The following is an 11,179-nucleotide window of genomic DNA, read 5'->3' as shown; positions in this document are numbered from 1 at the left end:
CATTAATGTAAAATAATGAATATTGAAAGCAGGACATATATGGAAAGGTCAAAACAACCAAAGCTGTGGAATTAATACACAAGCAGAGACCGAGACTGATTACTGTAATGGATGGCTCAGTCAATAAAGAAGTGACTGCATAGGCAGGAGCTGTGTGAAGAGATGGATATCTAGCACTTAGTATAGCCTGTTCCCAAGAACTCTTAAAACGATTTTCTGTCGTATTGACGCCTTTGCGAAAACTTCATACATTTTTTAGCCAGTGCTGCCATATTTGTAGGAAACCCCAGTTTGAACTGTGTTTAGCTTGTGTGAGTAGAAACGTTTCAGTTAGTTTGAACCGACACGTGAATAAGTAAGGTGAAGTTTCCATGGGAAATTTATAAATAGTGTCTTGCTACATAACAAATGTGAATTTGGAATGTTTAATGACACTATAAATTTTACTTCCCACGGATAATTTCACCTTACTCATTTACATTTCATTTCAAATATTTTAGTTCATTCTGGGAACTCATTTTTTTCACGCAAAAGAAAAATATTTACAAAATCAAAAATCTTTTTAATACGTTCTTGCCATTTCACATTTGTCACTACAAGACCAGTTATATGAAAATACAAACTGTGCACGCAATGCTGTAGGCGAGAAGTGACATCCTTGCATGAAGTGTAACTATTCTCTTCAGTTATGAAATTGAAGAAAACGAGATGTTAATGTTCAATTTCCACGGTTGGAGAACTTGGTCAGTGTTTGATTAAATTTGCAGATATCTACTTTGCACTCGTGCTTATCTATTTCTTTCCTATAGGACAAGAATTTCGTTTCTCTAAGAACGAGACGGCAGTGGGATACAGCACATCTGAGGTTGGTCAATCTCCAGACCTGAGGATGTCTACAATAGTAGGGATCGTGTTCCACAAGCAAGTTATGCGTGGGAAAACTTGAGCCTAAAGACACGTAGCTTGACCACAGGTTTATTTTTGTTCTGTAAGCAGGTTAAGCGTGAGAACACGTAAACTTGTAGACACAGAGCTGGAACACAGGATAATTTTTGTGTTCTACAAGAAGATTAATAATAAGAAGACGTAAAATTGTAGAAACACGTAAACCTGTAGATATGGAGCTTGACCACAGGTTTATTTTTGTTAAGCATGAGAACACGTAAGCATGTAGACAGAGCTTGGCCACAGGTCTATTTTTGTTCTACAAGTACGTTAAGCATGAGAACATATAAACTTATAGACAGAGCTTGACCACAGGTTTACTTTTGTGTTCTACAAGCAGGTTAAGCATGAGAGCACATAAATCTGTAGACATGGTACTTGACCACAGGTTTTATTTTTGCTCAATACGCAAACCTGTAGACATGGAGCACTACAGGTTTTATTTTTGTTCAATAAGCGTGACAACACACAAACCTGTAGACAGGGAGCTTGACCACAGGTTTTTGTATATCTTATCATGAAGAGCAAATAATTTTTATAACAAGGACACCACGACTTTAATCCACACTTTAGATTTTTTACATTTAATTTGCGTTGGTACAGTGTATATGTATATTTATTTGTTTGTAAGGTGTATTTGGGAAAGTTTAAGATCAAGGTTTACATTTATATAGTATGTTTAGTGTTAAGATCATTTGTATAGTGTACGTACATATTTTTAGTATCTAGGTTAAAATTAGTATAAAATTAAGGACTATATTAAGCCTTTCAGGACCATATATCTTCTTCTCACAGTGATAATACTTAACCAAATCACATGAAAATGTTTAACCAATGTGATTTCTTGAATAAAATTCATTAAATGCTAATATAAAACTACACGTATTCAAGTTTAATTGCTTATACCCTGAATACTGAATGACTTTTCTTGCTGGATGAGGATGATGCAGTCAGATGCACATACAAAAGGGATCTGATACAAGTGTTCATGAGGTAAAATAACAGTTTTTAATGACAAAAATTATTCATTCAAATGCTTAATTTTACCAATCTCCTGTGTTTGCATTACTTTTTTAATCATTTAAGTGAAATAAGGAATGCAGATAGTTTAATTACTTTGGTTAAGATAAAAGAGAAAATACACTAACATCCAGATATTACATGATTTAGAAAAAGCTTTCGGATTGTAATCCCTATTGGTGGACACGACTCCCTTACTGCAGAATACACAGTTCTTTTAACAGCAGCTGAAAATGTGGAGAATAAAATTCTTTCAATTTCTGGTAAACATGTAGAGAACAATATTTCCTCACGTCTGGTAAAAATATGGCAGGATTCCAATCTTCTCTGCACTAATAAATCACAAATGGCAACCATGGAAGATTTCATCAACATTCAGTTGAAATGAGACTGTTGGAAAACAAGGTACCATATGATATAGCTAAGAAAAGCAAAAGATGAGGAATAAAAAGGAAAATATACAGCTAGAAAGTATCTCCTAAAATTGGTAAAATTACTCTCTTCTCCCTACTAAGAGCCAGCCAGCCTCCACATGAGGAGTCAGTGCAACCCCTGGGATTGTCATCTAGTATTCAAATGAATAGTAAAGATGTGGAGACACCTTCTTCAGTGTAAGATAAAGATCTAGATGAAACAATTCCTTTGTTTTCTGGAAATATATGGCAAATTCTTTCTTTAGCATCTGTTAAAGATGTGTCAGAAACACTTCATTTTCAAGAAATTATATGGTGAACACAGTTACTTCACTGTTTGGTAGAGGCATGGCAAGACTAACTCCTCCGCTGTCAGTTAAAGATGTAGAGGACACTATTCCTTTGATGTAGTATTTATCTCTTTCAATTAAACAAAACACATTTTATACATGCAAGATTCAATTAAATTCAAATAAAGATTTTTATGCCCACTTAACTATACACACACATGATTTAAAAATAACAGAGTGATGAAGACTTTTCAAAACACAGTTTAATGAAGTATTTCACAGTTCACCAGATGGTTCACACAGCTGTCATTCTTCACAAATCAATGTAAAATAATATCAGTAACATTATTGTTTAGCTTTTTTTGTTATTGTCCCAAATGCTGAAATCACTGTGGGCTTTGTTCCCGTGGCAGCAGAAACAGGAACAACTGCTGGTGGCATTATGGTCGTGGGTTTTATAACTCCAGCAGCAATCCCAACAGGACCAGCTCCAACATCCCACTTACTTTTCCGTTTTTCTATGGAGAAAAAACAAGATATCTTAAAAGCATGTACAAAATTGTATATATATATTTTTTTAACATAATTTGAAAAATAAAAGAATAACTCTTTGAAACAATGAAAGCTGTAAGTACCTACCATAACATACAAACAGCTCTCAGAACACACCAGATGAACTAAAATTTTACATATTATCTCTAAAGGTAGCTCAATTAAAATATTTAATTGCTCAAACAATTAACTATAACATTTGTCCTATGAAGATAATAAAAAAAAATATTTTTAGTTCCTTGTTAATTAGTAAAATTATTCAGTATTTAACATAAAGACCTTGCTCAGGAAGAAAATGATAAACAGTTGTTTTCATTAGGTTAGAAACAAGTGCACTTTTTTTACATAACCTATCAATTTAACATAAATATAAGCTAGGTGCAAATAACTTTTTATAAGATATCAGTAAGAAAGAAATTTTTGTGAGCAAGCTTAACATGCTACTTAAGGATATTAACCACAGAAAATAATATATGACTCCCCAGTCTGTTAACTTGGAATCTTGGATATAACACAAAACTCCCAAACCTTTAAATCTCGATTCATGGAAATAATGCACAACTCCTTAAACTTTGAGCCTGAAATCTTGAAAACAATGAACTATTTCCTAACCTTAGAGCCTGAAATTATGTAATTAATGCACAAAGCTTTTAAGCCTGAAGTCTAGGAAATAATGTATAATTCCCTAAATTTAGGAGCCGGGCAACTTGAAAATAATGGAAGATCCTAACTTTGGAGCCTGGAATCTTGGAAACAATGCAATATTCCCTACACTTTAAGCCTGGATACTTGAAAATAATGCAAGCTCCTTAAGCCTTAGAACTTGGAATTTTAGAAATAATACACAACTTCCTAACTTTTGAACTTGAAATCTTGCAAATAATACCTGACTCCCTAATCTTAGAGTTTGGAATCTTGCAAATAATAAATGACTCCGTAACCTTAGAGTTTGGAATCTTGCAAATAATACCTGACTCCCTAATCTTAGAGTTTGGAATCTTGCAAATAATAAATGACTCCGTAACCTTAGAGTTTGGAATCTTGCAAATAATAAATGACTCCCTAGCCTCTGAGCCTGAAATATTAGAAATAACACACGATTCCCTAAACCTTGACCCAAACATCTTGAAAATAATGCATGTAACTAATATTTGTGCCTGGAATGTTGGCAATAATACAATAATTCCTAAACCTTGAGACAAGAACCTTGTTCATCATTTATTATACTTTGAACTTTTTTTTCCAATTTGGATCATTATAATTTCTAGTTATTCAGATAAATTACCAGAATGTTTGTCAGAGATTTAACATAACATGAATAAACAAACAAATACAAAAGATACAGAGCTTGAATGCTGGCCAATACGAGAAATTTCTGTTGTGTTGAGTAGATAAATAACCCACCTTATCAGCATAACTTCTTCCAATTACACAGAATACAAAACAATTACTAACCTGTAACTGCAGGCTGATCACTGGGCTTCTTTGCTGTGCCAGAAATGAACTCAACCTAATGAAGTACAATATAATTAAAATTGTTTGCAATAGTTAGGACAATCTTTACTAGATATATGTAATGTATGTAGAATATAGTTTTTAATATTCTAAAATAAACAATTTTTCATGATGACTTTATACCTTCACATACAAATCTTATTACATTAGCATTTTTACACAAAAAATATATTAACCATTATGCTAGTTAGAATGTATTCACAAACATAATTTGGACTGGAGGTCACTGATATTTCTTGCTATATGATACATTTTAGTAATCAAAACTTTAAAAAGTATTCTGAGACTAAACTACAACTACTGAAACACACACTTGGAAATCACCTTTGTTCTTTCTTTCCTTTCTTTTTCTTTCTTGTCCATTTCTTCTTTTTGCCTTTTAGCTGTAAAAAATATGAATAATATTTTACAAAACATTTGTGATCTATATTTATTCTACTAAAAGTATATAACAAATCATGCCAATGTTTGATAACTCAACTACATTCCAGGTTTTAGTGAGGATGTTTTTACTAAATAGTTGTGATCTCTATTTACTCCACTAAAAGTATAAAACAAATCATGCCAATGTTTGATAACTCAACTACATTCCAGGTTTTAGTGAGGATGTTTTTACTAAATAGTTGTGATCTCTATTTACTCCACTAAAAGTATAAAACAAATCATGCCAATATTTGATAACTCAACTATGTCTTAGGTCTTAGTGACGATGTTTTTACTAAATAGTTGTGATCTCTATTTACTCTACAAACATATAAAACAAATCCTACTCAGCACTTAATAACTCAACTAGATTTTGTCTTTGTATGGCAGACACATGTTTCAGCAATGGTAATATTAGTAAATAACAACATATAATTTTAAATGAAACTTTAACAGAAAAGTAAATTAATCATTCAATTTAATTTGAACTTCTGTAGTAAAATCAAATCTACATTACAAACCTAATTCTTCATAAAATGATTCAGGTCCCCACTTGTGAGGGTCATATATTTCCTAGAGAATAAAATTAAGATGCATGATGTTTTGAAAAATACATAAGATAATTAGTTGTTTTTTTATCTTCAAAATTGAGGAGTTCAACAGTGCAAGATCTGGAGTAACTGTAGAAAACCTGAGTAGATTTTGAAACTAAAAACACACTAGTTTATTTGCATGAAAAAACCAAATAATATATATATATTAATAAGGTTCCATTACTTATAAAACCCATCCTTCCTGTTTCATTGTTAATATTTAATGAAAGAAATGTTTGCCTCCTAATTTCAGACTACAACCTGACTTAAGTAGACTAGCAATGTATACTGTACATTTGTTTTTTAATCATCTCTCTATAGAAGAAAAAACAATTTTAATATAAAAAATGTTTGTAACATCCATATAGCAATTAATTAATAAAACAAAACAATGGTACACAGAGTAGGTTATATTAAAATGATTTTGGAGCCTCACCACATTATCATAGTCATACTCTTCCGATGTAAAAGGTGTCACCATAAGGCTGTCATGTACAAAGCACACCACTTACAGTTACTGGTGAGTCACTACACTACAACATTATAGTTACTGGTGAGTCACTACACTACAATATTATAGTTACTGGTGAGTCACTACACTACAATATTATAGTTACTGGTGAAACACTTATTGTAAAATTGTACTTACAGGTGGATAATTTGTTCCCATTTCATCAATGCCACAAAATGCAATTAGTTTTTCATATATACTGTAAAAATGAAAATTGACATGAAAAATCTCTTTACAATAAAAAAAATATTAAAAAAAGCAATTGCTTCTGGAACATATTTCTTTTTTACTAAAATAACTACAGTTGAGTTTCACTGCATCATTATTATATTGTGAAAAAATTAAGCATATCCTGAAATAAAGTTCTCCCATCTATTCAGACAACATTTTTGTTGAGGTTAAAGATTACAAATAATATAGTAAGTATGGAGAATAAATTTACAACTAATATAGCATTCTTTGCTTTAAACAACATGCTGGATAATAATAATAATAAATAATATAGTAACTAATGAGAATAAATATAACATGTAATATGGCAATTAATGAGAACAAAAATAAATAACATAGTGTTCCCTGCATTCACACAACACACAGGATTAAGATAAATGATATAGTAATTATTGAGAATAAAAATAAATAACATAGTGTTCCCTACATTCACACAACACACAGGATTAAGATAAATTATATAGTAATTATTGAGAATAAAAATAAATAACATAGTGTTCCCTGCATTCACACAACACACAAGATTAAGATAAATGATATAGTAATTAATGAGAACAAAAATAAATAACATAGTGTTCCCTGCATTCACACAACACACAGGATTAAGATAAATGATATAGTAATTATTGAGAATAAAAATAAACAACATAGTGTTCCCTACATTCACACAACACACAGGATTAAGATAAATGATACAGTAATTATTGAGAATAAAAATAAATAACATACTCTTCCCTGTATTCACACACCATTGAGAATAAAAATAACAAGTACAATAATATTCCCTACATTTGTACAACACCGAGGATGTAAATAACAAGTAATTTAATATTTACACAACACTCATGTTAAAAATAACAATTAATATAATATTCTGTGCATTCATACAACACTGACAATGAAACTTGCACAAAAGTGACTGATATTATGTACAATATTGTTAGATTTACCATATCTTCATGAGAAGTTTTACCTTGGATTTCTAAAATCTTTTCTTCCTTGTATTGATATATTCATGTCTTTTTCTTCACGGAGCTTCTTTTCATACAGTCGAGCAATTTTTTCCTTCAAAAACAAAAGTAATGTAACAACATCAGCACAAGCAACACCGTGTTGAATAACTGTAGCATTTATACCAGTGGTTTCCAAACTGTATGTTGTAACACACTAGTGTGTCACAGCAAGTTGCTAGGGATGTTGTGAGAGCTTCATCAAACAAAGAATAATTAGAAACATAAGTAAAACTCTACAATCAAATTAGTGCACATGGCAGCAGAGGTGTTGCTCAAATCAAGGTAAATAGGTTAGGGTGTCATCAGTGAGGGAACCAATGATTTACACATTTCGTATAAACTGTAATAGTAACAATATCATACTATATACTGTGTAATATTTAGAAAATCAAGAAAGTTTCCTATTCACTTTAAGTTTTAAAACATAACAAAAGTATCATAAGAGTAAAAAATACTGCAAGTTAAAAGCTCTTCAATTTAATATGGAAAAGTTCAAAGAATTAAACAGTAATGTTCTGTATACCCTTTTGTAAAACTTCAATATTGAGGAGTTTAAAATTTATAACATTAGAGAGCATATGATGGGCAAGTCTTTGGGATGTCACACTTTCACTTGGTTTAAGTTCAAAAGAAACCTCAATCCTAGGCATTTTCAAAGCTTTAACATAACCTATTCCTCTTTTCTATTGTTTCAACACAGTCTTGGTCCCTGGGACCGACCTCCTAACCATTTTGTGGTTGTTATAGTTTTCATGCTATAACTTTTAAATTAGTAAATGTATGTTCACCAAAATTTGGCAGATTATCAGTAAACATTACGATGCTTTCACATGCAAGATATCAGTTTTGTTTATTAAGTCTTAAGGTTTGTTAAGCAATGTTTTTCACTTGCCTTTTTTTCTTTTCGCATGTTACCTATCCAACATGCAAAGTAATTTTAATTTTACGACTAAAAATACTTTTATGCATAAGAAACTTTTCAAATTTCACATGCAAAATTTTTATAATGTCCAGATAGTTATCAAATGTTTCTTAAGAAAAATACTTTATATTTTAATCTGTTATCTTCACAAACACATCTCTGTACAGGTTCAGAAGATTTGACCGATCTTGTAACCACCATAAAAATTAGAAAATAAATATAAATTATGCCTCTTTAATTCTAGAATGACAACAAATTATAACACAAAAACATAAATGTTTAGACTAAATAGCTTAAAACTCATAGGGTCAATATAATGAAAATAATAATTATACATTCATATATATATATTTATTATTTTTATGATATTGACCTTTCAGCCATGCCTGGCTAACATTACAGAAGTTACAATGACACAGCACACATGCTCTCATGTTACCATATCCAATAATATAAAACTTTCTTGGCTGTTTTAGTAAACTAGTATTTTGTAAAATACAGTCACATTTCCATTATTATACATTATATATGTATATAGATTATTGCTAACTTGAAATAGATTCTTAAACTTATTTTTCTTAAAATATAGAACAGTAAATAAAAGAGTAAAGCAAACAATTATCTCTTCTAGTTACAACCTTTGGACTCGGTTCCCGCTTGACTTAGTTTGCTAAGCCTTTTGAAATTTTGGATGTGGAGGATATGAAATGAAATAATTTTTTTTAGGTTTTATATATACAGTTGAACAGCCAAAAAATCATAAATTACTACAAATTTCCACTATAATTTATCAACCAAAGTAACTATCTAAGCTGTATTTCGGTCTAAAAAATATGAAATTTCGAGCAGACAAAAGACGCTACCTACCTCCTTGAAATCTTAATTTGGAAGAAAGAGATGGTGTCTAACACATGAAAATGGCTGAGAAAGCTACTAGGGGGACATTCTGAGCTTTCAAATGGTTATTCACATGTCATATATTGAAGTAAGTGTATATAAGGGACTATTTCCAAAAATTGAAAGAGGTGAGCAGGGCCACTGTGTTTGATTCATTACATGAGTGATATATCGGTATATAGATAAGATATGAGGTTCTTATTTTACATTCCACCTTGTCAATATCGGTAATTTTAGTTCCTAATTTGCATGAAACTATAGATTTAGTATTTTGAATATCACAAACATCTAATTTGAACCAGTGTTGCATCCAACATACCACATGACACACAAAAATCAATGTTCAGCTGTGTTTTTTTAATATTTACTTATTGACACATGACCCAACTGGAGAGGGTTAATAACTGTAAAACAACATATTTGATGGAGTTCATTAGGATATCTAACACCACAGTAAGCTCTTACTTGCAAAGTATTTGAACATCGTCCTGGGGGCTCTGCAGGAATTTCAATATCACCTGGGTCCATGTCCAACAATGTTCTATGAAATGAAACTATAGAAAATTTTTTAATATAACCTAGTCCCATGGCAACAATGTTTTAAGAAATAAATTAGAGGAATATATCACTATAACTTGGGTCCATGGACAATAATGTTGTATGAAATAAAACTACAGGAAATTTTCAATATCATCTGGATCCATGGACAACAATGTTGTATGAAATAAAGCTATAGGAAATTTTCAATATCATCTGGATCCATGGACAACAATGTTGTATGAAATAAAACTATAGGAAATTTTCAATATCATCTGGATCCATGGACAACAGTGTTGTATGAAATAAAACTAGGAAATTTTCAATATCATCTGGATCCATGGACAACAGTGTTGTATGAAATAAAACTATAGGAAATTTTCAATATCATCTGGATCCATGGATAACAATGTTGTATGAAATAAAACTATAGGAAATTTTCAATATCATCTGGATCCATGGACAACAATGTTCTATGAAATAAAAGTACAGGAAATTTTTAATATCACCTGTATCTGTGGTCAACAATGTTTTACAAAATGAAACTATAAGAGAATGTTTTAAAATATAACTTTGATATTCTTTATAGATGTGACGTTATTTCAAGAAGAGAAAAAAAATCTTCCTGCAAGGGAAGGAAACAATTAGGAACAAACAAAATATAAAGATATGTCCCTATATAAAGCAATCAGTATATTAGTGATCTTTTGCTCATTACTAAGAGTTCTGTAAAAATACAATGGAAACTTTTCATTCTCTTTGTATTCAAGAATTACTTGTAGCCAATGTTGCTGTCTGATCAATGAAGTAATGATCAACAGAATGTTTCCTATAACTATCCTGAAAGAATCAAATGGTGCTTTTTTTTTTAATGTAATACAACCAAAAGACTACATAAATCACATATAGTGACCAACAAAGTAAACATTTTACAATGTAAAGAAATAAACATTTGAAAAAAAAATCATAAGATATCTGTTATCTACTTACTGCATCCTTTAATTGTAATACAAAAATTAAAAATAATACTTACGTAATGGCAAGAAACTAAAGCTATTATACTGTGGTTGATAAAAAAGCTCCCTCTTAATAAGTATACCTAATCTACGGATCCAACTTACTTTGGTATTATAAATACATATAAGAAAGAGGATGTTACTATCAGAATTAGTACGAAATGCGAACACTTACTAGGGGACATAGGTTTCTTTCCAAGGTCTGGTTTAATGGACTTCCTACTGTCTTCATTTGACTGATATGAGTAAATAAAATTTTTAGAAGGTACGACATAGCTTCTGTGTCATTCTATATTATTCA

The 11,179-nt window shown here is 30.8% G+C and overlaps 1 protein-coding gene across 1 annotated transcript in view; it reads right to left on the bottom strand.

The window, feature by feature from the left end:
• Positions 1-2,840: 2,840 nt before the first annotated feature.
• LOC106466775 (SAP30-binding protein-like) overlaps positions 2,841-11,179 on the bottom strand; it is a 19,996-nt gene continuing 11,657 nt past the window's right edge. Inside the window, exons 5-12 of the mRNA XM_022394860.1 lie at positions 11,054-11,114; positions 9,791-9,879; positions 7,467-7,558; positions 6,401-6,461; positions 5,680-5,731; positions 5,060-5,118; positions 4,676-4,730; positions 2,841-3,186 (exon numbers count right to left, since the gene is read on the bottom strand). Coding sequence (XP_022250568.1) covers positions 3,014-3,186; positions 4,676-4,730; positions 5,060-5,118; positions 5,680-5,731; positions 6,401-6,461; positions 7,467-7,558; positions 9,791-9,879; positions 11,054-11,114 — 642 coding nt within the window. The 3' untranslated portion in view covers positions 2,841-3,013. The remainder of the gene's footprint in view (positions 3,187-4,675; positions 4,731-5,059; positions 5,119-5,679; positions 5,732-6,400; positions 6,462-7,466; positions 7,559-9,790; positions 9,880-11,053; positions 11,115-11,179) is intronic.

Source organism: Limulus polyphemus, unplaced genomic scaffold, assembly GCF_000517525.1.
Source record: "Limulus polyphemus unplaced genomic scaffold, Limulus_polyphemus-2.1.2 Scaffold2378, whole genome shotgun sequence".
Lineage (NCBI taxonomy): Eukaryota > Metazoa > Arthropoda > Merostomata > Xiphosura > Limulidae > Limulus > Limulus polyphemus.
This window is presented reverse-complemented; position numbering and strand designations above follow the sequence as displayed.